Raw genomic sequence first — 24324 nt, 5'->3', positions numbered from 1 at the left:
CGTAATTGCCAATCACTTGTAGTCAATAGAATGGAGCCTTGACGCCAAACTAGCGATTCACTATCCGTATGTACCAGTCTATCCCTTGACTAGAAGGATAGAAGCTCAGTCGAAGCATCCTAGAACAAATAGTGGGATCCATAACTACCTACGGAGTAACTAGTTACTCTAATCAAAGCATTCAACACAAGCCGCTTCGTCTGTTCAGGCTGATGAGATTGTACGTCAACGTTGCAATACGGTTATAGAGAGGCAGAGCTGGTGAATGACAGTAGATGGCAATACATATATAACCTGAGGAGCAACAAGTATAAGATACAAAGAATGAACTGAAGGATCGACTCTTGTTCCAAGTCGTAATCATGTTATTATCAATACACCATTGTGCTGCATCAGCAGTGTCACCCGTCCTTTCGCATGTACGAGGGCGCTCCTCATCTAACCTATAGAAACAACTCAAGGCTGATCAAGCTCATTTCAGCGCTGTGTAAGCCCACTCAAGACATGAATCCCATCACAGCACCTTGTATGCACATCATATCACCGCACTTTACAAGCCTTGATCCAACGACATGGGGAATGTTCTAGGCGGAGACGAATAATCTGCTAGATCCTTATCCCGCCCTCACTGAATGGTGAAGCTCTTGCTCTGAGACCAAATAAGTAGTCTGGGGTATGTGCATAGTGCCTCATGTCTACCCAGTGTATTTGAACTATGCCTGCCCGGTGGGCTTCTCTTCCGCCGGCTTGTCTGCGGCTGGCTTATCCTTGCGGGCCTCTTCAACAGCGGCCTTATTCAATATAGGAACCTCATCCGATTTTGGATCTACAACATGAGGAGGCTCCTCTGTGACCACTTCATCCAGTGAAGTTGGCACAAAATTCCCTTCCTGAACAGCTATAGGGGGTTCGGATTGGGGCGCGTTGCTAGTCGCTGATACACCGACGGCAGGCGTGCTACCGTCTGCAATCTTTTGTTTAGTCTCGCTGACGATCTTGTCTGCCTCACTGACCTGGGACGCTGCACCTTCCACCTCAACTGCAGCCTCTTTGTTCTGGTCCAGTCGGACGACCATGCAAGACAGGTTGTCAGTGCTGAAGCGGTTTAGTGCATAGTCAACAAGCTGCTTTGAGGCTGATACGGGATCCTCAACATTGCGCACGAGATCAACCGCTTCCTGGTCACTACATACGTCCCAAATCTGTGGCTGTTAGCATCTCGTAGTTTCCACTTGCATCCGAGGCTCAACTTACTCCGTCGCAAGCAATGATAATGAACTCGTCACTGTCGGCCTGAATGACCGTCTCGGTGGTATAAGGGTGACCCGTGACAAGCTTCTTCATGTAGGCATCACCAAGAGCCCGGGTTACAGCCAGAACACCGTTAACGCGGTTATTGAGAATCAGGCCTCCAGCGGCGGCGATTCTTTTACCCTCGACTTCGTCACTGCCCTTGTGATCATAAGAAAGTCTCAGAGCCTTTCCACCTCGGCAAAGAATGATGCGGGCATCACCAACATTTGCGGTGTACAGTACCCTTTGTCGTCCGCTACCCTTTCCTTTTGAATTTGTAGCTTTGGTTGTCTCATCATTCGAGGCTCCATCTTTTGCCTTGTCCATTTCAACAGGCTCTTCCGGCCTAGCGGACTTGATGGCTGATCGATCATTCGACGCTCGATCCTCCCAGCGCAAGACTGCAACAGCTGCAGTGCAACCACTGTTCTTTAGGGGCAGCTTTTCCAACTGTGCATCAGCGGCCGTGAAGGCCTGGTCTAAGACTTCAGGAATCAGAGCATTGGGGTTTTTGCGTATGATATCCTCCAGAATAAGGTGCAGCTTTTTGCCACACCAGTCGGCTGCAAATGTGCCAGCATGTCCGTCAAAAATAGCAAAATAGCCATTGTCTGACTCAACCATGTCGGAGGAAACAGACTCCCGATCCTCGCCCTCAGGCTTGTCCTTTAAAGACATATCATTTAAGGCTGGAGTCTGCACAAAATTATAAAGAAAGGCATGAGTGTCTTCCATAGTGCGACGGCATTTCTTGTTCCTATCTTCCCAAACACCAACGCGGAACGTAGACTTGGGACCCGGGATGGATTCTCCAGCAGAGTTATTATGTTGACCCTGGGGGACTGCAAGAGCGGGATCCTGTTTGCCAAGCTTCTGGAGAGGTGTCTGGGAGCTCACTTCAGAGCCCCCGCTGCGACTGCTCTGGGAGAAGTTGAGCGAGTTTTTGGCGGAGGCGAGAAGACTGCTAGCCCGACTGCTAACGCTGCTGCTTCTGCGTTTCTTGTCGGTCGATCCACCGGTATCTTGTCGAGTAGGAGGACTGCCATTTCCACTGCGCTTCTCACCGCTTGCAGCCTGATCGGTCGTCTTAATCGGAGCTGGAGCGCTGAGGCCTGGGCCAGGTTCGGGAGAAGGGGATTTATCGGATTTTGAATCGCTCTCAGATTTGTTGCCCGCTGAGTTGTTGGAACTGCCGCCAAACATTCTATTCAGCAGACTTCCTCCAGTCGAGGAGAGACTGCGACGCTTGTTGCTCGCCAGCTTGCGTTAGGAACAAGAGAATACTAGGTGGCGTTGCGCAGAGAGGGATGTCAGCACTGTTAATGCTGCGGAAGGCTGAAGCTTAGTATCGGTTCTATCGTCGTCTGAGTAGGACTTTGCTGAATCGCTACACGCGAGCGTTGCGGGTGGCTGTGGAAGTATACCGTCGTGGTAACGGTAGAGGGCGGGGTGCTGGTCGAGACCAGCTTGGCGTATTTAATTCGTCGGCGCAAGACAGACCTGCAAGAGTTAGAGAGGATGAACCGAGAACGTCATTCGATTTCGCCAAGGATGATAGATAAACGAGAATAGGAAGAGAGAAATGAATGCGTGCAGGTTGTAAGGAAAACGCTGATGATGTAGCGAAGCGCGCGGACTGGTAAGTATGCCTTCTGCTGTGCCCTCGGTGATAGTTGTTGGAGATGGCCGCACTTCGCACCATTGGGACTATCAGACGGCGGGGACAAGGCCGTACTTAAACTCGATGCAGCACCAATGAACCGTGTCGACCGTTGGGTATGATGAAGTAGAGGCATGATGCTGAGCGCATCGTAAATCAAGAAACGTGACGTAGACGCCACAAGGGAAGCGGCTGCACTGGCGGGGAATAGGTGATCATATAGATCTGATAATCCACGAGTCCAATAAAGAGGATCATAATGCGGCTGGAACTAAGAACAGAGGGAACACATGTATCGAAGTAACTTGATAGTCCTTCCAATAGAGCAGTGCAATACGTTGAGGGGAGCAGTAAACGAACGTACCTGGCGCTGAATGTGGAAGGGCTATTTCAACACTGGAGAGTTGAACTTGAATGTGTTCAGAGGACAGAGAGGAACGCTCTGCACCTGCAAGGTAAGCGGATCAAGTTAAGGCTTAATACAAGCCAGCGAGTCTACAGAAAGTCGTGTCGTAGTTGATGAAGAGTTGGCAAGCAAGGTTGCTTTAGGACGTTTCGTTGGATGAATTAGCTGGGCTAATAAAGTACCAGAACCGTGGTGGGCGCAGTATGTTACCTGACGCACTGCAGCTGGTGTAACGGGGCCGGTTGGTGAGCGTCAGTGGGGGCGGGGGCTGCGCTTAAGCTGGAGGTGCCTCAAGATCTGATTGTACGCTGTGTCTGGCTGTTGGCCACTGACGTATCCACGGGCTAGTGACGTTTACTGGTTCACGACCGCGCTGTTTAGCGCTGTGCAGGCAAACGGATCTTGGGCAAATTTGCGATTCTCGGCTTTGGGTTTCGACAGGAATGGATGTGTCGATCTGGGCAATGAATCAGCTCTAGGAAACGCATATTAACTGGACCCTGATTTTGCGTGTTAGTTATTGACACATTTGATATGTTTCCAACAATAAGTCGGTTCGAGGGAAGCCATCCTCGCCCCGAGACATCCGAAACTAGCATCTAAATAATCCCACAACGGCTCTGTCGTCAGTCAGATGAAGCGAAGCTAACAGGCTCGGAGTTAATTTATCCTAAGATCAAATCCGTTCTCATGCGTCCAACTTATTTCCCCCAAAGCCGTTGCCGGCTGTACACGTGGAGGTCTGGGGCTGCCGTCAAAGCCATACTCAGATAGGCTGCACATTTATTTGTAAATGATACCGTTTTGTTTGACCGCATAGATTCTACTTTACCCATCATCCAAGTTGAGGATGTTTATAACAGTGCGAGTACCTATATCAACACAAACTAAAGTAGACATAAATCACCCAACAAGTTGGTTAAGCGTTGCCCATGTTTTCAACAGGCCTGACAAGCAGCGAGTATTGTTTTCTATAAAGCACAGAAACACCTGCAAAGCTGATGGTATGTAAGACAATTCTCCAGACACCAATGCACCGGAACAAACGTAGTACCATGAAGCTCTCTTTCTTCTTCCCATGGCCAAAGGTCGATCATGACATCGGACATATGACCATCTTCTGTGGCCTGAAGGGTCCCGATATTGGTAGTGAACCCTCCTTTGAACTGATATGGCGGTGGTCATTGAACCAAAACCCCGAAGGCTTCAAGGAAGCCCTGTCTGTTCGTCTATTTTCGCAAACTATCCAGTCTTGCTTGAAGGTCGTCATCAACGGGGTCACCACCACCGCCGCCTCCACCACCAACCGCCTGAGCGATCTTACCCTCAGGTACCGCTGCAGTTCCCAGGGCGGTAGGTGTTTCACCGAGCTGTGATTGTGTTAGTGGCAAGGCTAGCATAGCATCACCTTTATGACTTACCGCCTGGTTGAAGTCCACACCAATCTCTTCCAAAACTTGCTCTACCACCTCGTCGCCTTCTTCTTCGATTCCCACATCCATGGCATCATCAATGGCATCGTCCATCATCTCTTGTCGTTGGTCCATGATATCGTTTTCGCGTTCAAACTCCATGGCGATTCGTTGAAGCTGGGGGAGATTCATCGATTTATTCATGCTTCCCAATGCCATGGTAGCGCCCTTCATAGCCTGCATCATTTGCTCGTTCGTTCTGTATGTCTGTATCGTATCCAGTCAGCCTGGTCTACGCTAGTATCCAAGCATGCAGTTACCTGAAGGCGAAGCGAAATCTTTTGTAATTGACTGCGCATACTGTAAAACTTCTCGACGTATCGCCTCGTGCGGACCAAATCCTTGGCCTGAATCTTGCAAGCTCCCATCTGGCCATTCTTGGCACTCGTTTTGATTTGTTGAATAAGGGTCTTCTCTTGCTTCTCCAGCTTGACGCGCATCTGATCAAGCTCACGGATGGCCTTATCTAGCATGCGCTGGTTCTTGCGTAGACGCTCCGCGGGCGTCATGCGCTTTCCGAATGCCCATTCGAGGATCTATATCGTGAGTGAATTAGCCATCATGGGCGCGCCGCATTGTCGCACGACACCGCTGTTCTTACATTCATGATGTGCGGGGGTAGTGGTGGTTGGCGGATGAAAGAGGGTAGGTCTTGGTAGAGAGAAGTCGGAGAGTCGGTATAGGGGAAGAGTCCTTGCGAATAGTAAATAAGTAGGCGGCGGTAATGCGCAAGGCAGCGAGAAAAAGATCAAGACTTGATCCAGATGCGTGCTAATAGTCAGTCGATGGCCTTGTCGCGCTACGGATGTCCCGACACTACGTAATCGGACTGGGCCAACCTTGAAAGACCGCTTCCATTGCTTGCACGAGACGATACGGCACGATAAGAGCCCGCTTGGTCCAAGCGCCCAAAGTCTCCAGATTTCGCCAATCAAATCGGGAATCGGTACGTAGCAAAAATCATGCAGAAATGGGTCGTTCGACTGACTTGTCAATGATTCTTATTCGCCTCTCCAACCGACCGCCATAATTACATCGGCATCACGGTTCCAAGGATATTTTCTTCCCCTCGCTTCTCATCCAAAATATGCCGCTCGAACTACTAAAGACCGATTCAACATGAGCCAAGATTATTTCAGCGGTAACGGAAAGGGCAAGGCCCGACTGCACCAGGAACCCGATTCTGATGGTGACAATGATCATGGCCATTCCGACGCGCCCACCAGCAACCACTCTTCTCCGCCACCCACAAACTCGTCCTCTTCTCGGGTCCAATATATGACTGTCGGAAATGGTATGACATCCGAACATGCTGCCCGTCTCCAGAGCATGCTTGACGTCGACTCAGGCTACGGTGGAAGTATAGCTGGCGATGACCGTTCCATGAGTTCCGCCGCAGCATGGGATATGGCAATGCATCACGACCGGCCTGCATCGGGTGCCGTGCATCAGATGTGGTATAATGCTCATCGTGCTACCCTCGGTCGTTCCATCAACAAGGTGCTCGAACTGCTTCAAAATCTACAAGAAATGAATGCTTCCTGGCCCGCACACTATCCTTCCGTTCAACGAGCTCGCCGCGACTCCTCCGAACATTCCTCACGGCCCGCCTTTGCCCATGCCCACACGGGTATGGAAGGCAAAGGCTCGTCATCTTTCCGAAACCCTGGTTTAAGACGTGCCATGACGACGGTCGAAGACGGTTCCGCCGAATCGAGTCGAGCCGCTGAGATTCGATCTACACCCGAGCCCCGACTCGTTTCACCACAAATTGCTCAAGAGTTCTCTATCTTGAAGCTCGATCTCAAGCTCGGTGCTCTCCACCAGGCCGAGCTTGTGCATTCATTGGAAAAGAGCTCCATCGCATCGCTTCTCGATGGCAAAATTAGTTCCAGCATCAAGCATCTACTAGCTCTCCGCGAACGAATCGAGGATACTGCAAGCAAGGTTCTTATCACAGGTGATCTCAATGCTGGCAAATCAACTTTCTGTAATGCTCTCCTCCGTCGAAAGGTTCTTCCTGAGGATCAGCAACCTTGCACTGCTATCTTTTGTGAGGTGCTGGATGCTAGGGAGAACTCTGGTGTGGAAGAGGTACATGCGGTACATAAGAATGTGCCCTACGACCGCAACGACGAGTCGACCTACGATGTTTTCTCACTAAAGGAACTTGAGAATATTGTCATCGACAACGAGACTTACACTCAGTGCAAGATCTATGTCAAGGATAGCCGAAGCATTGACGAATCTCTCCTGAACAATGGCGTGGTGGATATTGCCTTGATCGACGCTCCTGGTCTTAACTCGGATACAACCAAAACGACTGCCATCTTTGCCCGACAGGAAGAGATCGATGTGGTTGTGTTCGTGGTTTCCGCTGCAAATCACTTTACACAGTCTGCCAAGGAGTTTATTTGGGCTGCTGCTGCTGAGAAGGCCTATATATTCATTGTTGTTAACGGATTCGATGTGATCCGAGACAAAAAGCGATGTGAGAAGATGGTTCTTGACCAGGTTGCCGGTCTCAGTCCCCGAACCCACAAGGAATCCTCCGAGCTTGTGCATTTTGTGTCCAGTAACGCCATCCCTGTCGGCCCCTCGCCTCCTGGCGGTCCTGGTGGCAGCGGTAGTTCAAGTGGAGGCAGTGGTGATCCTGGTGATGGCGATGACAAGGGTAAGGGTAAGGATCTTGACAAGGTGCGAGACTTCGAGGCTCTGGAGCAATCGCTGCGAAGATTCGTGCTTGAGAAGCGTGCACGATCGAAGCTTGCACCTGCTCGAACATATCTGCTCAACATCTTGAATGATGTCAACACTCTTGCAAACGTCAACCAGGAAGTTGCTCAATCGGAACTGGAGCGAGTGACCCAGGAGTTGAAGGAGCTTGAACCTCAGTTGGAATCTAGTCGAAGGGCAAAGACCGAAGTAAGCGAGTCAGTTGATGCCAACGTTGAGGAGACATGCAAGGACGTCTACGACTACACTCGGAACACTCTTAACTCGGCCATTCTCCATTCTGGAAGCAGCCACTACGATGTACCTTACCCCGGTATCTGGAATGCTTTCCAATATGCAGAGGACCTCAAGGAAGCTATGCTGTCTCGCATCGCAGATTCTGTTTTGAACTGCGAAGAGTATGCTCGCAGAAAGACCGTGTATGGCGTCAATGCTATCAAGCAACTGGGTATCCTGCACGTTGGTGACGAGTTCCAGAACCTCCAATTCCGACCTGATGTTATGTTCCGACGCAAGCGAGATGCTCTTGCTCGCCAAGTCGATATTCCCACGGAACTGATCGACTTTGTCGACTGGACTACCTTGTTACAGCGACAGGAAAAGTTTGCTGGCACTGGTATGGCCCTTACCGTTGCCGGCGCCGTTGTACCCCGGATGATTGGTATGAACACGTGGATGGACCAGGCTCTCACAGCAACTCGCATCTTAAGCAACGAGAACCTACGCCAGCTCATCATTCCTGGCATTCTCGTGGCTGGTAAGTAAACCATGTGAATTCCAATAGTCAAGTCACTAATTTTTAATAGCTGTTGCTGCATCTGCCTATGTTCTGCAGCAAATTCCCAACTCCCTGCCTCCTCGCCTTGCTACAAAGATCTCGACTCAGCTTGCTGAGTTGGATTATGTTCACTCCAACTCCTCTCGCATCTCCTCTTCCGTTCGCAAGGTCCTCCGCATTCCCGCTGACAACCTTCGGGTCGGCCTTGACCAAAGCCTCAAGGACTTGAGCGCAAAGCGAGAGGAGACTATCAAGGTCAAGGGCGAGAGTGAGCGCGCGTCTCGTTATTTCCTCAACCTCATCCGCCAGAGCGACGGTGAGCGCGCCAGGGTTGAAGGTGTTGACCTTGAGACTCCACCAGTTGGCATGCATTGATGATGAGGCTACGGGAATTTTGACGAACACGACTTGGATGTTTACCGATGAGGTTAACGTTAACGTTTCATATTGAGACGAGAACCGAAAAAGTACGGCGTTAATGGGCAGGGACGTTCCATATGTAATGCGATGGAAGAACACGAGATGCTCCTGATTTGGCTTCGATATCAACTTCTCTCCTCATACCTTGTTAGCGAGTCATAGCAGTATGAATTAACTATTGATGCTTCAGCCGCTCGATAGCTGTTCGTGGGCGATGCAATACGCCTTGCTAGTAAACACAACTTTATTAGAGTAGACACTTTTCTAATAGCTTATGCCTAAATGATAACGTCGATATTGATACCACATACATTAGCCTCCTAATTATATCATGACAACTCTGTCCGGGCACTACAGCATGACACCTTCACGTCATAGCGATAGCAGCTGTCAAGCTCAATGTGTCCACATGATATTTCTCAACCGTTCTTTCTCCCGTTCCCCTCCAAATATACCATCAATAGGCTGTCTCGCAAGCTCACATATAGCTCGGCGATAAAGGCCAAAATGTTCCGCGACTAGTCTATATTCGTTAGACAATGGGCTTCCGAACACACCCACATCATCAGTCTATGATCATTTTCAGTCTTCACTTTTCTTCATTTGGTGAACACAGATTCAGGAACTTACACTGAGTGAGATCTTGGGGCCGTTGACACCTCTCCAGTGCCCGAAGTGGTGGCCTTCGAAGCCGCCTAACACCATCCCGGCTCTGACATTGCAGCTCAGGCATAACTCGAGACACAAACCTCTCTTTGCGATCTCCTTCTTGGTCTCTTCGTCCTCCCAGATCACATGTCCCAGCCTGCCCGGTTCCCAAGAGAGCAGCGTATTTAACTCCTCCTTCGAACCACTCGCCTCAGCTTCGGCAAAATGAACCGTGATCCCTAAGCCTTTCCTTTTTGCCTCTAGGAACGTAGGTGTGAAGACACTTATCTCGCCTGCTGGCCTTGCTGTTGGATCACCGCAGAGATCCAGGCCAACGACTCCCTGCTCACGGTATGTCAGAGCAAGCTCAAGGGTGGAAGCAGCCTGCTCAGGGGTGTGTCGTCGATCAACAGCAAGGATCAAGCGAGTGTGCAGCTGGGGATTCTGAGACTCAAATGACGAGATTGTATCAAGAAGAGTTGAGATGTACTGCTCTGCTGAGAGTTGAGGCGTGGCGCGTGGTGTTGTTCGAAGCTCGAGATAGCAGACGCCATCTTTGAGAAAATCCGTCAATACAGATTTGGTGGTGTCTCGAACAGATTCCTCATCTGTGATAAGGTTGTATATGTAACTGCTGAAAAGCGGGAAGAAGCTGTGGAGTGTTGTGTTGTCAACTTGTGTCCATTACTGCCAATCGATGGAGGCAAGACTAACGTTTGCAGGTTGTAATCATGTTTCCCTTCAGGCATGACGATCAGGGGATCTTCTAAATCGGTGTTGCCTGTCTCCATTTTACGTAGCCATACCTCATGGAGCGCACGGCGTGAGATGCTCCCAGTCAGATGAGCGTGAAGCTTGCATATCGTCAGTATCACAAACATGGAACGTGGGGTGTGAACAAACAACCTCTATCTTTGGCAGCCCAACAAAGTCCATGGTTGGCCTTTTTGTTCGCGTGACAGCTATTTATTCAGCCTCAGCTGGGAATATGCAGAGTCTCTAGTTAGTCAGTCAGGGTGTAATGGAGAGGATTGATACCGATTTACTCATTACCATACAAGTTAGTCTCAACTAGAATACCTACCCTGAACTTGATGGAGATCCTCCATCGTCATCCCGATTATCTGAAACATTAAGAGCAACACACACTTGGCCGAACAGGCTGCTGTGACTCGGAGTCTCTTTTCCATTTCATCACATTGCGTAACTTTACCACTCATCGTTATTGTCTCAAGTCAAGCAATGTGCGATACCGAGGTAGAACAAGCTGTGGTTTACATAAAGCTCACACATAAGTCGTCAATGATACAGCTCTAATGTGACAAAATACATGTGAAACCGCCTTTCCAGGAGATGAGATCGCTGCCATTACCAACCCCATCTTACACTTTACACCGGTAACCATGCGCCGTGGATACGTTGCACTTCTCGTTCCTCCCGGTTAAACCCAGTTGCATCCATCATAGGTCTTCATCGGCCATATACGCCGTAAACAATTATTGTACACATGGGAAGCCGCATTTTCCGGCTCAACAATGACTGCGCCGGCAACAAAAGGCACTGTCTAAGATATCCTCATACCCAGAAACGTGAGGTCAAGATTTTTCGATTGCGTGACTCCAACTTAATTGTTTACAGAGAGGGTTGGGCAGGCTTGCCGTCAAGGGCGGCGCCGACTTGGTCAGCGGTGCTCTGCTCGGAGCCAGCGGTCAAAAGTTCGCTGCCGCTTTGTCGCATGTTGTACTCTTGCTCCATAGCAGTGAGCTGTTGATCCTCGGCGAAAGACAAAGCGAAGGGAACACCAAAGAACAGGGCAGAGGTAGTGAGCACCCAAGCGCCCGTGCCACTGAAAGAGAGAACGCTCCAGGCAGCGTTACCGATGGTGTTGGCCTTGCCGGAGATCCATGAGCGAGTAGTTGGTGGGACGATGTCGCGCAGGGCGTATAGTCGCTCAGCGAGAGTCTCTTCTGAAGGATCGTAGTCGGACTCGTTGGAAATCTCGGAGTCTACGGGCGTTGTTAGCATGCACAATATCGCGATTAAAGGCGCGGGGTTGTTCATTACCAGTATCGGAGTAGTCCTCATCGTCCTCCTCAACATCGGGACCAGCCTGAGGGTGCTGGAAGTGCTCGTCCTCAACCTCGGTAAGAGTAACCATCTTGAATAGCTAAAGGTGTTCTGTGTCGAGTAGTCGGTTGTTCAAGGTATTAAGAGCTGTTGAAGAGCTTTTGGTGGAGAAGAAATTGCCGAATAGTCGCAGCCCAAATCACAAGGCTTGTGAATATATCGGAATTGGTGGCAGAATCTGGTGAGATAAGCGATGTTGACAAATCTACGCCCGATAAGAAAATATGTTCTCTCGGTGACTGGTTGATGAGTTGGCGTTGACGTTGGGCATCACGATGTCATGGGAGTAATTTTTCTTTGGAAGCTGCTTGAGTGCTCCACTTACGACACCCTGGTTTAGCCGATGAGTTCCGTCACCACCTCACCTCAGCGACTATCGTCACGTGCAGCCTCCATAGACAACCGTCATCGAGCCTCTTACTGCAAAGTACAGGAGGAACTTTGAGAATGCAAAATGGAACTATTGTTATCATTTCTAATGCATATACATTGAATAAATTCATCCCCATGACATCTTCTTGAACAACTTCTAGGCCGTGGTCAGCAACATATTGTGAGCGTTCTGCAGCAGAGCTCCGAGATAATATGGAGTATTAGTTTCTTTCTCCTTATCTCACCATGTCACGTTCATTCTACAGTGGAGGCGCGCTTCGGGATAAAGTGCTGGAAATCGAGCGATGGGCGGCCATTTGCCCCTTCATCGTGCTCGAATAACCCCAGTCTTGGAGTACAAGTCGACACTCATAGCCTCGAACACGATAATGATCCTGCCGCAACCTATTTCAGCCATTCAATGCTGATGCCGATACTCGCGGTATGAATGCCACACTCAGGAATTCCATGTTGTCCACTATGACTACGGCAATATTCTGCCGAAGTCGTGTGAGCCTTCCACGATGTAATGGGTCTTTTGGTCAAGATTCATATAGGTCAAGCTGGCATTTGGATCTTTCAAAAGGACCGCGACACATACATGCTGCCTTACAATGCACCGCAGGGCCATATGACAATGTTCACTGAACCCGGCAAGAATATGCCAGTCTCTAAGGGAACCAATCTGTGCCTGGCATAGAAGGCGTGCAAGCAAGACCACGTTGTCTAGAGACAACTCGAGAAGCTCCTATTGCCTTCACTTCTCAGAAAAGATGACATGTCCAAGAGACACAATTTGGCACGTAATATGCAAAGCTGATTAACCATACGCCTGCGACTTCGCGGCTATGATTTGCAGCACAAGCAACATGAATCGATGGGTTTGTTCCTTTCAGAAGAGTCCCAAAAAGAAATCGGGAGGGACTTGCGAACGGTTTCTTCTGGGACCGAACGTAGCTTTGGCTAGAAGGCCATATGCAGTGCCTGACTTTTACCTGGTAAGTATGGGCCTTGTGTCTATACTTGTTGTTTCTCGTCCATGTCACATTTCGTACACAAGAGTATTGTAATTAGGAAAAGATAGAAAAGGGAAGAAGGAGAGCCATGGACATATTGCGAGACACAGGGAGAAAGAGGAACGACCGGAAAAGTCGGGAGTGGAAGTTTGGAATCTGTCTTGTTGAGTTGTTGGAGTGTTCAAGTTTGACCTAGCTTCTAGATCGCTTTGAGACGTTGATTTTGGTATCCTGTAAGCAACGAGACTAGTACGTAATTTTTATTCCCCTGTCCCAAGGGGCACAACACATGACCTTCGATGGAGCTCGTCAATATTTGATGAGAAGCCATTGGCAATTAAACATCTGGCATCGTGACCTTTTCAGCCCGTTTCACTGTATCGAGATGCAAGGGGATTACGTATATTCGACAAATATAGACCCAATTGCCGTGATGAGCGGTAAACATATCCGATGCAATTCGCACAAGGGGTTTGGATTACGAAGCATGGAATAGGTAAATAGTTATACAGGCACGAACCTCGTGATCCTTTGGATATCTCGTCTACGATACCAAAGAATGCCGTGTGATGTTGTTGGTGTAACTTGTAGACTTGTCGAGGCCGTGATGCCTTAGGTTGTGAAGGAGTGGATGGACAGGGGACGAAACCGCCGATTGGGCAATCTCTGCTCAGACATTCGCTAAGCTTCAGAATCTCAGGGACATTTCTTTCTGGACTCGCAATGGGAGAAGCAACATGGTAGCAATGGTACGTACAGCCTGGTATGGAATGGACGAGGTGTATCTTTCAGGAGACGCTTGGGCCGCCGCCACGGTGTGAAGGTGAGCGATTTGGGTAAGTAATCGGGACCCTGGTAGCCTGGGCTGTCTGGGGAACTTGACGGGAGATGTTAACGGCGTGTAAGAGACAACCTATAAACTGGCGTTTTATTTACACCATGCACTTGGCTACCTACAATACCCATCTCAACCACACACAACAGGACTAGGTTGACGAGCAACTAATTTCTGACAATTCTTTCCAGCTTTGAACGTAAAGACTCGTCATAAACCTCCCTCGATTCGAAAAACAAAAATGCACAAGGTCACATTTGCAATCAACACGTGTCTGTGCCGTTGGTTTGCGTGTACCTGTTGGGAGGGGCTGCCCCGCGATGCGAATTTGAAGAGCAGAAAGAAGGGATGTGATATGATGCTGGGATACGGCGACAGCTCCTTGCCATAGCTATTGGCAAGGTACCACAAAATACATTCGTCAACACCGTCAGGGAAAGCTCCCTGGCCCTGTTTGTTGGTCAGAGAGCTCCGTTCTTTGTGACTGCGTCCTCCGGGTAGTGATTTGGAGCTCCGGTTCGTCTAAGCTAACTGTTTCCCACTCACCGCAAGACGCCAGGTATGGGCTCTAATCTCCATGGCGGGCCGTCACTCGTCAAAGAAAGGGTCAATGAAGCTATCGTGATCATGCACGGGCGACCCTGATCCCCGGACGGTGTACCACAGAAGCATGGGTGCCATTGGGTCGAATCCATCTGGCTATAGCGTCGTTAGCCGATCAGATATGTACCTAGCGGGCACTGCAAGCGGCTCAAGTAGACTACTAAAGGTACGAGGATGGTACCTGAGGATCTCCGGGGGCCGGCAGCACGTTCGGCCGGGTATGGATAGAACAATACCCACAAACAGGGCAGCGCATGGCCTCGATGGTGGAGTTGATTGCTCACCACCTGTGACACCTCAGGGAATCTCAGTGTCTAGGCGTTCTGGGGGCCCCTCGCTCAGCCACTAGCTGCCGTCGTCGAGGAAAACTCTTCCCCAACATTCCACTTGGTGGCACCTTAAAAATGGCCAGCCAGACACCAGCAAGGTATCGTAGGTACTTGCAGAATACGTACTGTCGAACGAAGTGATAATTGACGTCTTTTGTAGGCAAGCAAGTGTTCTTAATGAGGAAACAGAACTGACATTATGCCGGAGGTTGCCAGTTTGTCCCCAGGTTTGGGCTAGTCGAGAGTTGTGCTGATTGGCCCGTCACTCAAGTAAACCAACCATGTGCCAGCTTATTATGACAACAGTGCGTATTTGACTTTCTATACAATTCATCATCTGCCTCAAAAGAACCTTTTATTGCCGAGATTCGAAAGAATATGCAGGTGATCATGAACACGAGGAGCATACAGAGTAATCTCTCTGAAACAAGACCGGAAAAGACGGCTTCCATTCAGTCGATGATGTGATGAACTCAGGTACCTGTAATGAGAACAAAAATAGAAACTTCTACAAAGCCAAATGGAAGCTCGAGAAAATTAGGTGGGTAACACTATGTACGGTACGGTACGGTTCTACATATTCACACATCCAGCGTAACGCTCATACGGTGCCTTAAAAGGGCAGCTGAGTGGAGACATATTCGAGATGCATTCGTAACGAAGGACACAACTTCGTGACGCCCCGTCACCGTCGTCAACAAGCGGTTCATGGTGGAGGCGTGACGGGACATTGGGAGTGCACCGTATTGTCCAGAATGGAGACGTAGGCACTCGTTAGAGATGATGAGATAACGGTTTCGATGGTGGAACAGCACGTCAGAGATTCGACTATTCATCATTACCTTACGAGAAGGTAACCAGGGTGTTGTAAGCCAATGGCCGAACTTTCAGATACTTGTACATGGACAGGTGAAAGACCATACATGCTGCATAGGTCTCAACCTGGTAAAGGCATGATCCGATAACCCAGCCAAGCTCTTGACCCAAGATCCTTTTCTTGACCTTCCCCAGGTTTTGAGAGCTCAGGCCCAGGGTATGTTAACTACCTACGTATAGTTCTATTACAAGCCGCAGCAAAGCACAGGCACAATCAACTGACAGCACAATTGACCAATGAAATAGCAATTGAAATCTTAAAGGTCACGCGGAATGTGGGCGTGACAACGCTCAACCCCCAGGCTGAGATTCTGGAAATAGAAGTCAGGAAACACTCAGCTCCAAACATCGTGGTCAAAACAATATCGTCGTCAAGGGATGGCGCCTCACTCAGCCAGCCAGGTCCAACGAACAGCCCTAGCCACACCCCCTAAAAAGAAGTTCGATCTACGGATATTTTTCTGCCCACCTCGTGACGCGTTAACAGCGTCCGCCTCCAGGCGCCGGATGCGGGGTGTAGTAAAAACACAGGGAAGATTTGCTAACCAAAGACGCCCATGACAAACCAAAGAGGCCACGAGACGGCGGCAAAGTAAAAGCAAGAAAGCTTGGGGACGGCTCTCGGGGCCACAGGGCAAGCACGCAACTCGCTACGGTCCCGTACGAGAGAAACAATAGGTAATGCAATGGATACCATTTCCCCTAGGGGTTGGCTGGTTGGTGTAAATTGACTGGCTGTGCCGTGCAGTGCAACAAAGGGAAACGGTGGCTGTCACGAAAGCTGCAAGATCAAGTAAAACGGGGGTAATGGAAATGACGGGAGATGAGATGGAAGCGGGTCGTGGGGAAAGCTATGAAGTTTTTTTTTCTTTCTTGTCCTTGTGCCCAGATCCAGATCAGGCTCAGACTGGGGAAGACTGGAGCCATGGGCAAAACCTGGGGGTAATAGAAATCCAGATCCAAGTTTAAAAGGCCTTCTCGGTGCTGCCGGACCTCGGCCGTGTGGGGCTCTCCGGGCGAGTCCGGGGGCCTTTGCTTGTCCCGGAGCTTTGAGTGTGAGAGTGGGTGCCGGACTCCGTTCCTTGTGGGACAGGGACGTATTTTCGTGTTCTTTTTGCGTAACATATGGAGAGAGGAAGAGGGGAAGAAACTCAAAACATCGAGGGGGATTGTCCAGAGTCTGGAGTCTGGGGTATTGGAGAACTAGAGCTCTTGTTGCAGGTCAGATGAATCATTGAAGAGTAGTATCGTTGATGACAACAGGGCAGCTCAAGGACGAACAGACCAATCTTGTCTTAACTCTATCATTCAAGAAAGCCATGATATGTTGTGCAACTCTCATCTTATGCCAGACTTGCCCTTCGTTTCGCAATAGAAACCCCTCGTGCTGCAGTCAAGTGCGCTCCTCGACCTCAACCATTGTGTCATTGATGGATGGTACCCCGGAGAAGGTACCTGTACGTAAGTACCGAACCAACGGCCCCGCGACGGCCGGAGGAACCTTGTCGTGGTCCGGCTCCTTCAATAGCGACAGGTCAGAGCCAGAGCCTACCGGTGTGCTGTGCTCTCCCTTGCTCCCTTGTCTAGTATGTATGTACTTGCCTGTATCTTGGGGAAGAAGAAGGGTGGGAATTATCACCTTGCCAACACATTTTTTTTTAACTTCATGATCTTGACTGTTACTGGATCTGGGGAATGGATCTCCCCCAAGGTGAAATTATTTCCCCCTAGAAATCGAGACTAGTCCCGGCCCCGTGATCGTCCCCCTTAGAATGGCCAAGGTCTGGAAAGTTCGGTGAGCACTGGCTTTGCTTTCTTTAAGTCAGGTGAGCCAGATTTGGGCTCTATTGTCTGGGGTACGAGGGCATTTCAGCTAGTTCGCCTGGCATTTGCTGCTGCGGTCAGCGTTCAACGCCAGCTTCCCGTCTGGGGTAGTGAGTCGTGTAGGAATTCGGTTCAGGTACCGTACCCTTTGAGGCGGATTCTTGGCTTGGTCAAGATTTCGATGGCTTAGAACGATATCAATTGAGCAAGGTTCCATTGACATGAACTATTCGTCGCTCGTTGGCAGGCTCAGAACCAACCAAAGCATATGGTTTCTTGGCTGATGCAAAATCCCAGCATTATCTTACACCACGTAAACCATGGGCTGACACAATTGTTGATACATGGGCCCATTGGAGACGATGTTGTCCGAAACTACATGACTTTTATCAAACATGCTCCAAATAGACATCACTAGAAGTTCATGTCAAAGACGTGGAACTAGGTACCTACTAAGTCAGATGCAGGCGATCGATCCATTTTTCGTACGAATCATCATTCTTGTTGGCCTGACCGTTTCGCATGTCAGAACTGTAAGGTTTATGTCAATACGGCCCGGCACAGCTTGAAGCACATCATGGCAACATCATTTCAGGTAGTTATTACGACCAGTCGGACAAGCACAGTCAGGGCAACGTGCATGTTGACCGGGATCTTGTGAGATACCGTAGTCCAACGTCGTAATAATCCTCTGAAACCCAAAACAGAGAGAACAAACATTGAAAAACCGGAATTCAAGGTCGCATCTGCATGTCACGAAGTTGCCATTGGCGATGACTCGCAGAGACAAACCCGCAGGGCAAGCCAAGCTACCAAGCCAAGGTGAGTGGTGAGTGAATTGAGTTGAATCGCACCATCCTCCACACCGTTTTGGTCAGCGAAAGAGGCTAAGTGCATGGTGCTGTTTTCATGCATAGCGCATGGATAGTTATGTAGACTTACGTTATCAGAGTCTGCAAATGGAGCTGGAGGCTCTTTATGTCGACTTACAGTGACCAACCTGTCAAATAGAGCGTTTGTCCTGACCCAGCTAGTCTCTGAAAACTCTTCAAGCCATTCCATAGTAAACGCTGGTATCCATTATGTGAGAATGTGTGGTGCGCCAAGTTGTTACAAGATGTCGACGTAAACTGGCAGAAGAGTTGAAGTCTAGTAAACAACTCTCCCATTGGCAACAAATTTGCACTAGTGATGTCAAACGAAAATCTGGAGAAGGCGGGATTCTATGCAAAAACTGCAGAGCCTCGAATAACCGGGCCTCTTAAGGCTCTTCCCCACGACTCCCTCACCAACAGTACAGTACTGTACTGACACTTCAGGAACCAGGCGCTTGGTCCAGGCGAGAGAAGTCAGGTTCCAAACAAGACTTCCCCTTGAGGTTTAGGCCAGAGGCACTATTGGGTAATTGAATGGGACTTTTTCTCGTAGGTAACTGCACTGTACTCCGTGAGGTCATGATCACGATCGGGGGCGTTGCTGCAGCCAAAATTCTTTCTTCTCGACTCTTCTGGCGGGCTTAGCTGGGCCGGGCTGGGCTCCGCTTCAGGAGGGGTGGTAGTGGTACAGTACTGTAGCGAGCAAGTACCAATTGGAGAGGAGAGGAGAAGAGAAGAGAAGAGAGGAGAGGCCTCAGGACGACCGGGCCGGTGATGTTTAATATCTGAATTGCTGGGTTCTATCTCTTCTTGGGTATGCCAAGTTCCTGCTTTGCTGATTGCCAAGTGAAATATGAGGAAATCGAACCAAGTGACTGTCCGGGCAAATCATAAGCTCTGTGAATGTGCTGCATGTCCTGTAGGCAAGCCGCCGTACAGTAGGTGCCTGAAGAGAGTTGTGGCGGGGGTCATTCGCTGTGTCTATTGCTGTCCGCTGCACTTTTTCTCCGGTCTGCCCGGTGCAAATGAAAGGCAAAAAAACAAACACGTACCCCAAAATAAACACCCGCCGGGCCTCATGCCCAGCAAACTCCCAGCAGGGTCTGCCCCACAAGCGGGAAGGGGGTGTTAGGGTGTGTGGTCAAGGTGAGCGGAAGACCAGGACCTGGCAAGGGATGTGGTTTTTTATGGCAGCGTGACAACTTTTACTCGGTACCTACCTACAGGCGAGACGGTGTAAGAGAAGGCAATATGTCGACATCCAATGTTTGGAGTCAATGGAGACATTCATGCTGGTACGTACCCAATTGCAAAAGATTGGGAGGTACTTTGTACCATCGTAGACTTCTGGGTCGTCGTTGAGAGACACTTAGACTCGGACAGTATATAAAGCTTCCATCGCCAGTCCCAATATCTTCTGGCTTCGAAAGTTGGAGAGACAAGTCACTTGACCTCACTCAAACTTTTTGATTACCTATTGCATTTTGCATTTGCTTCTCCTCACTAAAAGAAGCCTTCTTCTGTCTACTACCTTGAACCCCCTTATCACTCCTCCCTCGTCTTTATTTAGAGATCATATTCCCCTGTCCTGGCTTGAGCTTTGAACCTCGTCATCTCAAACCAACCTCGACGTATCAAGAGAGCTTTTGTTATCTCTTGTTCTAGACATACCGTCTTCAGTTTCTATTTACGACAGGGCTGACGGATGGCTGCGCTGAGTTCGTGCACCCCGAGTTAAACAAACGCCTAACTAGTCACTCAGTTGGCAGTGTATGACAGATATCCATACTAACCTGCCGTCAGAACTCTAACCAACCCTCCTCTCATCTGAGAACCCTTTACGACAATCTTGTTGTTATTCTTCTGAATAACTTCCTCTCGTCATCTTCTTTTAGAAGGCCCCGCTATAAGCTCGGCATTACCGACCTGGAATTATCTATTTTCAGTGACGAAACGAATTGATCGTCACAAACTCTAGCCGGTAAGTAGCGGATAAGTCTTATCTGACTACAGCACTGCCCACTACCCCTTCGTCATCTTGCCCTTATCGCGAATCCATGCCCCCGTTGATTGGCTTCCCCCTGATTTCCACTACCATATGGCGAGAATACGAGAGCCGGCCCGGGCGGCTTACACCGGGATTCTGGTGCTCCGTATCAGAGATAAGCTACCCAGCGAGCTGAGCGGTTCGCATGCGGTGCTGCAAACTGCCCCAGGCCCTGCCCCAGCCCCAGCATCTGCAGTGCATTTTCAGGTCCCCGATCTAGTGGCGTCCAGTGAGTGCAAGCTTGGACGCCCCGGACAGGACCTGGAATGAGCCTCCCGGGATGGGCTCAATACCAATGATCACTAGATCATTGAGTTTGGCCTTCACGGGCGCAGGGCAGCCTCTCTGGGTCAGCAGCCCTCCTTAGTTCGCATTGAGTCACGAGCTCTGACCGAAACTCTGGTTGAGCTGGCTACAGCGGTGACGACAGGAGAACACTGTTATCGTCAGGCTTCCTGGTTTGCTTGAGCCGAACTGTCTATATAAGATACCCGCAGCTGGCTCATCTCGTCTCCGTCTCATTCATCCATTCACTGTTTCCCATTCTTTCGTTTCCTCGTCTTGCGTTTACACCACCAAACTTCACTCCACATCTCGGCATTTCGCCAAGATGGCGTCTATAACAGAATCGCCCACTAACATGCTGCCCTCTCAGACCTTCCCTGAGTACACAGATCCATATCAGGAATCCAACATGACTGCCATTTCCGCCAACCCCGTGGCTAACGTCAAGGCCGTTGAGGCCAGCCGTGGTCCTTCTCCTCAGCCTACTCACTTCTCCGTTCCTCTACAAAACGGCAACGGCGGCAACGGTCACCGCATTCTGCGATCTGCCACCGTTGGCTACATTGCCCCTGAGTTCACTGGCAAGCCTGAGCAGAAGAAGACTGTGAAGTCTATCATCTCAGCTGCTGGTTTCGTCCCTGAGCCCCAAATTGATGAGCAGATCGAGTGGTTCTACGAGAAGCTTGGCATCGATGATGTCTACTTCGAGCTTGAGACCCCCGATGTCATCTCCAGCCACATCACCTCTCTGTATGCCGCTAAGGTCGCTTCCTTCGCTCGCGAGGATAAGCAGGAGGAGATCCGACTGGATATGGAGGCCAACGATCATGCCATCTACATCGACACCAGCGTTGCTGGCAAGACCAACACTGCTGGTCCTCGCTATGAAGAACGCCTTGAGGCCAAGTACATTGATCACCCCGGCTCCAGCAAGTACCGCGTTGAGACTTTCCGATCTCCCGCTGTCGTGAGCCCCAGCTCCAAGGCCACTCTCCGATGTTACTTCGTCTATCAGTGCCAGTTTGCCACTCCTCCTGAGCACACCGACCCCAAGGAGACTAACCTTGAGCTCATTGCCGACAACGGTTTCCTCCGCAAGGCCACTGACAACACCAAGCAAATCTACCAGGACATCATTGAGCTCGCCGTCAACCGAGCTGGTCCTGTCATCGAGGTCTTCGATATTGAGAACACCGATGAGAAGCGAATGGTCGTTGCCTTCCGCTCTCGCACTGCCCAAGGTCTTTTCTCTGCCCTCAGTGACCTTTACCACTACTATGGCGTCACCTCATCTCGAAAGTACCTCGAGCAGTTCTCCAACGGTATCACCGTCATGAGTGTCTACCTCCGACCTGCTTCTGACACCGTCGAGACCAGTGGGCAGTTCCCTTCTCTTGAGGAGTCCATTGACCAGATCTCCAAGGAGGTTTCTCTCCTCTACTGTCTCCCCCACAACAAGTTCCACAACCTTTTCCTCGATGGACAGCTCAGCCTCCAGGAATCCGTCTACGCCCACTCCGCTTGGGTCTTCGTTCAGCACTTCCTGAACCGATTGGGACCAGAGTACTCCACTCTTGCCGAGCTTCTGGATGTTAAGAACAACGCTCAGCAGGCCCTCCTTTCTAACCTGAAGCGCCGTCTCCGATCCGAGACCTTTACCCCTGAGTATATTTATGAGATTATTCAGAACTACCCCGGTCTCGTTCGTGCTCTTTACGCTTCTTTCGCCAACATCCACCTTGTTAAGGACCAGGAGGACCCCGTGAAGGTTGTCTCCTCCAGCCTGTCCGTCGAGGTTCTCTCCGACGACGCTCTCAAGGACAAGATCGCCAAGAACGTCAACAACGAGCACGATGAGATGGTCCTCACTGCGTTCCGTGTGTTCAACAACGCTATCCTCAAGACCAACTACTTCACCCCTACTAAGGTCGCCCTGAGCTTCCGTCTTGACCCATCTTTCCTCCCCGAGGTCGAGTACCCCAAGCCCCTCTACGGCATGTTCCTCGTCATCAGCTCTGAGTCTCGAGGTTTCCACCTCCGATTCAAGGATATCTCTCGTGGTGGCATCCGAATCGTCAAGTCTCGCAACAAAGAGGCTTACGGCATCAACGCCCGCAGCATCTTCGATGAGAACTACGGTCTTGCCAGCACACAGCAGCGCAAGAACAAGGACATCCCCGAGGGTGGCTCCAAGGGTGTTATTCTATTGGACCCTAAGCAGCAGAACCGTGCCCGTGAGGCTTTCGAGAAGTACATCGATAGTATCCTTGATCTTCTTCTGCCCGCCGAAACCCCTGGCATCAAGAACCCTATTGTCGACCTCTACGGCAAGGAGGAGATCATTTTCATGGGCCCTGATGAGAATACCGCTGAGCTGGTCGACTGGGCTACTGAGCACGCTCGATCCCGTGGCGCCCCCTGGTGGAAGTCCTTCTTCACTGGCAAGTCTCCCAAGCTTGGTGGTATTCCTCACGACACCTACGGCATGACCACTCTGTCTGTTCGTGAGTACGTCAAGGGCATCTACCGAAAGCTCGAGCTCGACCCCTCCACCATCCGCAAGATGCAGACTGGTGGCCCCGATGGTGACCTGGGCAGCAATGAGATCAAACTTGGTAACGAGAAGTACACTGCCATTGTCGATGGCTCTGGAGTTCTTGCTGACCCCAACGGTCTCGACCGTGACGAGCTTCTGCGCCTCGCCAACGGCCGCAAGATGATCATCGAGTACGATGTTTCCAAGCTGTCTCCCGAGGGTTACCGAGTCCTGTGCGACGACGTCAACATCACTCTCCCTAATGGCGAGTCTATCAACAACGGTACATCGTTCCGTAACACCTTCCATCTCCGTGACACTGGCAGTGTCGACTGCTTCGTCCCTTGTGGTGGTCGTCCCGCCTCCATTGACCTCATCTCGGTCAACCGTCTCATCAAGGATGGCAAGTGCATCATCCCTTACCTCGTTGAGGGAGCCAACCTCTTCATTACCCAGGAGGCTAAGCTTCGCCTCGAGGCTGCTGGCTGCATTCTGTACAAGGATGCCTCTGCCAACAAGGGTGGTGTGACATCGTCCTCCCTTGAGGTTCTTGCTTCTCTGTCTTTCGACGACGAGGGCTTCGCTGAGAACATGTGCCACAACGCTCAGGGCGAGGCTCCTCAGTTCTACCAGGACTACGTCAAGCAAGTTCAGCTCAAGATTCAGGAGAACGCCCGTCTTGAGTTTGAGGCTATCTGGCGCGAGCACGAGCAGACCGGAACTCCCCGATCTATTCTCTCTGACAAGCTCTCCGTTGCCATTACCGATCTCGATGAGAAGCTCCAGCACTCCGACCTCTGGGATAACGAGAAGATCCGCCGATCTGTTCTTCAAGATGCTCTGCCCCGTCTTCTCCTGGAGAAGATTGGTCTCGACACCTTGATCGCTCGCATCCCCGACTCCTACCTCCGAAGCATCTTCGGCTCCTACCTTGCCAGTCGATTCGTGTACGAGTTCGGCAGCAGCCCCAGCCAGTTTGCCTTTTACGACTTGTAAGTTTAACCCATGACAACACGATATCAGAACGTATGCTAACTATTGCAACAGTATGTCTAAGCGTATGGCCCAGATCGCCAACTAAAAAAAGTTGATTGCATGGAACGGTGTTGAAGCGTATGATTTGATTTGTTTACAAGCATAGCATTATTTGTTTTCTCTGAGAGATAAGCATTGTCACGGTGTGTTT

General features: G+C 50.2%; 6 protein-coding genes across 6 annotated transcripts; 2 read left to right on the top strand and 4 right to left on the bottom strand.

Annotated features, from left to right (window-relative positions):
• Positions 1–713: 713 nt before the first annotated feature.
• FSUBG_911 (phosphatase) lies at positions 714–2496 on the bottom strand (the record flags this gene model as incomplete). Its single annotated transcript, XM_036687588.1, has 2 exons — positions 714–1208; positions 1255–2496. The coding sequence occupies 2 exons, from the start codon at positions 2494–2496 to the stop codon at positions 714–716; spliced, it is 1737 nt and encodes a 578-aa protein (XP_036543497.1).
• A 2092-nt stretch (positions 2497–4588) lies between these two features.
• On the bottom strand, positions 4589–5438 carry FSUBG_910 (uncharacterized protein; the record flags this gene model as incomplete). Its single annotated transcript, XM_036687577.1, has 4 exons — positions 4589–4729; positions 4781–5038; positions 5092–5367; positions 5433–5438. The coding sequence occupies 4 exons, from the start codon at positions 5436–5438 to the stop codon at positions 4589–4591; spliced, it is 681 nt and encodes a 226-aa protein (XP_036543496.1).
• A 512-nt stretch (positions 5439–5950) lies between these two features.
• On the top strand, positions 5951–8720 carry FSUBG_909 (mitofusin; the record flags this gene model as incomplete). Its single annotated transcript, XM_036687565.1, has 2 exons — positions 5951–8324; positions 8374–8720. The coding sequence occupies 2 exons, from the start codon at positions 5951–5953 to the stop codon at positions 8718–8720; spliced, it is 2721 nt and encodes a 906-aa protein (XP_036543495.1).
• A 100-nt stretch (positions 8721–8820) lies between these two features.
• FSUBG_908 (adenosine deaminase) lies at positions 8821–10204 on the bottom strand (the record flags this gene model as incomplete). Its single annotated transcript, XM_036687554.1, has 4 exons — positions 8821–8909; positions 9323–9335; positions 9396–10065; positions 10128–10204. The coding sequence occupies 4 exons, from the start codon at positions 10202–10204 to the stop codon at positions 8821–8823; spliced, it is 849 nt and encodes a 282-aa protein (XP_036543494.1).
• An 841-nt stretch (positions 10205–11045) lies between these two features.
• Positions 11046–11571, bottom strand: FSUBG_907 (mitochondrial import receptor subunit tom-22; the record flags this gene model as incomplete). The annotated part of the gene is made up of 2 exons (XM_036687543.1): positions 11046–11419; positions 11478–11571. 2 exons carry the CDS (start codon positions 11569–11571, stop codon positions 11046–11048), a joined length of 468 nt encoding a protein of 155 aa, XP_036543493.1.
• A 9356-nt stretch (positions 11572–20927) lies between these two features.
• Positions 20928–24219, top strand: FSUBG_906 (NAD-specific glutamate dehydrogenase; the record flags this gene model as incomplete). The annotated part of the gene is made up of 2 exons (XM_036687532.1): positions 20928–24130; positions 24186–24219. 2 exons carry the CDS (start codon positions 20928–20930, stop codon positions 24217–24219), a joined length of 3237 nt encoding a protein of 1078 aa, XP_036543492.1.
• Positions 24220–24324: the final 105 nt, after the last annotated feature.

This window comes from Fusarium subglutinans (assembly GCF_013396075.1).
Source record: "Fusarium subglutinans strain NRRL 66333 chromosome Unknown NRRL66333_c0000004, whole genome shotgun sequence".
NCBI classification, from domain to species: domain Eukaryota; kingdom Fungi; phylum Ascomycota; class Sordariomycetes; order Hypocreales; family Nectriaceae; genus Fusarium; species Fusarium subglutinans.
Note: the sequence above shows the minus strand (reverse complement) of the source record. Positions and strands in the feature narration are given on the sequence as shown.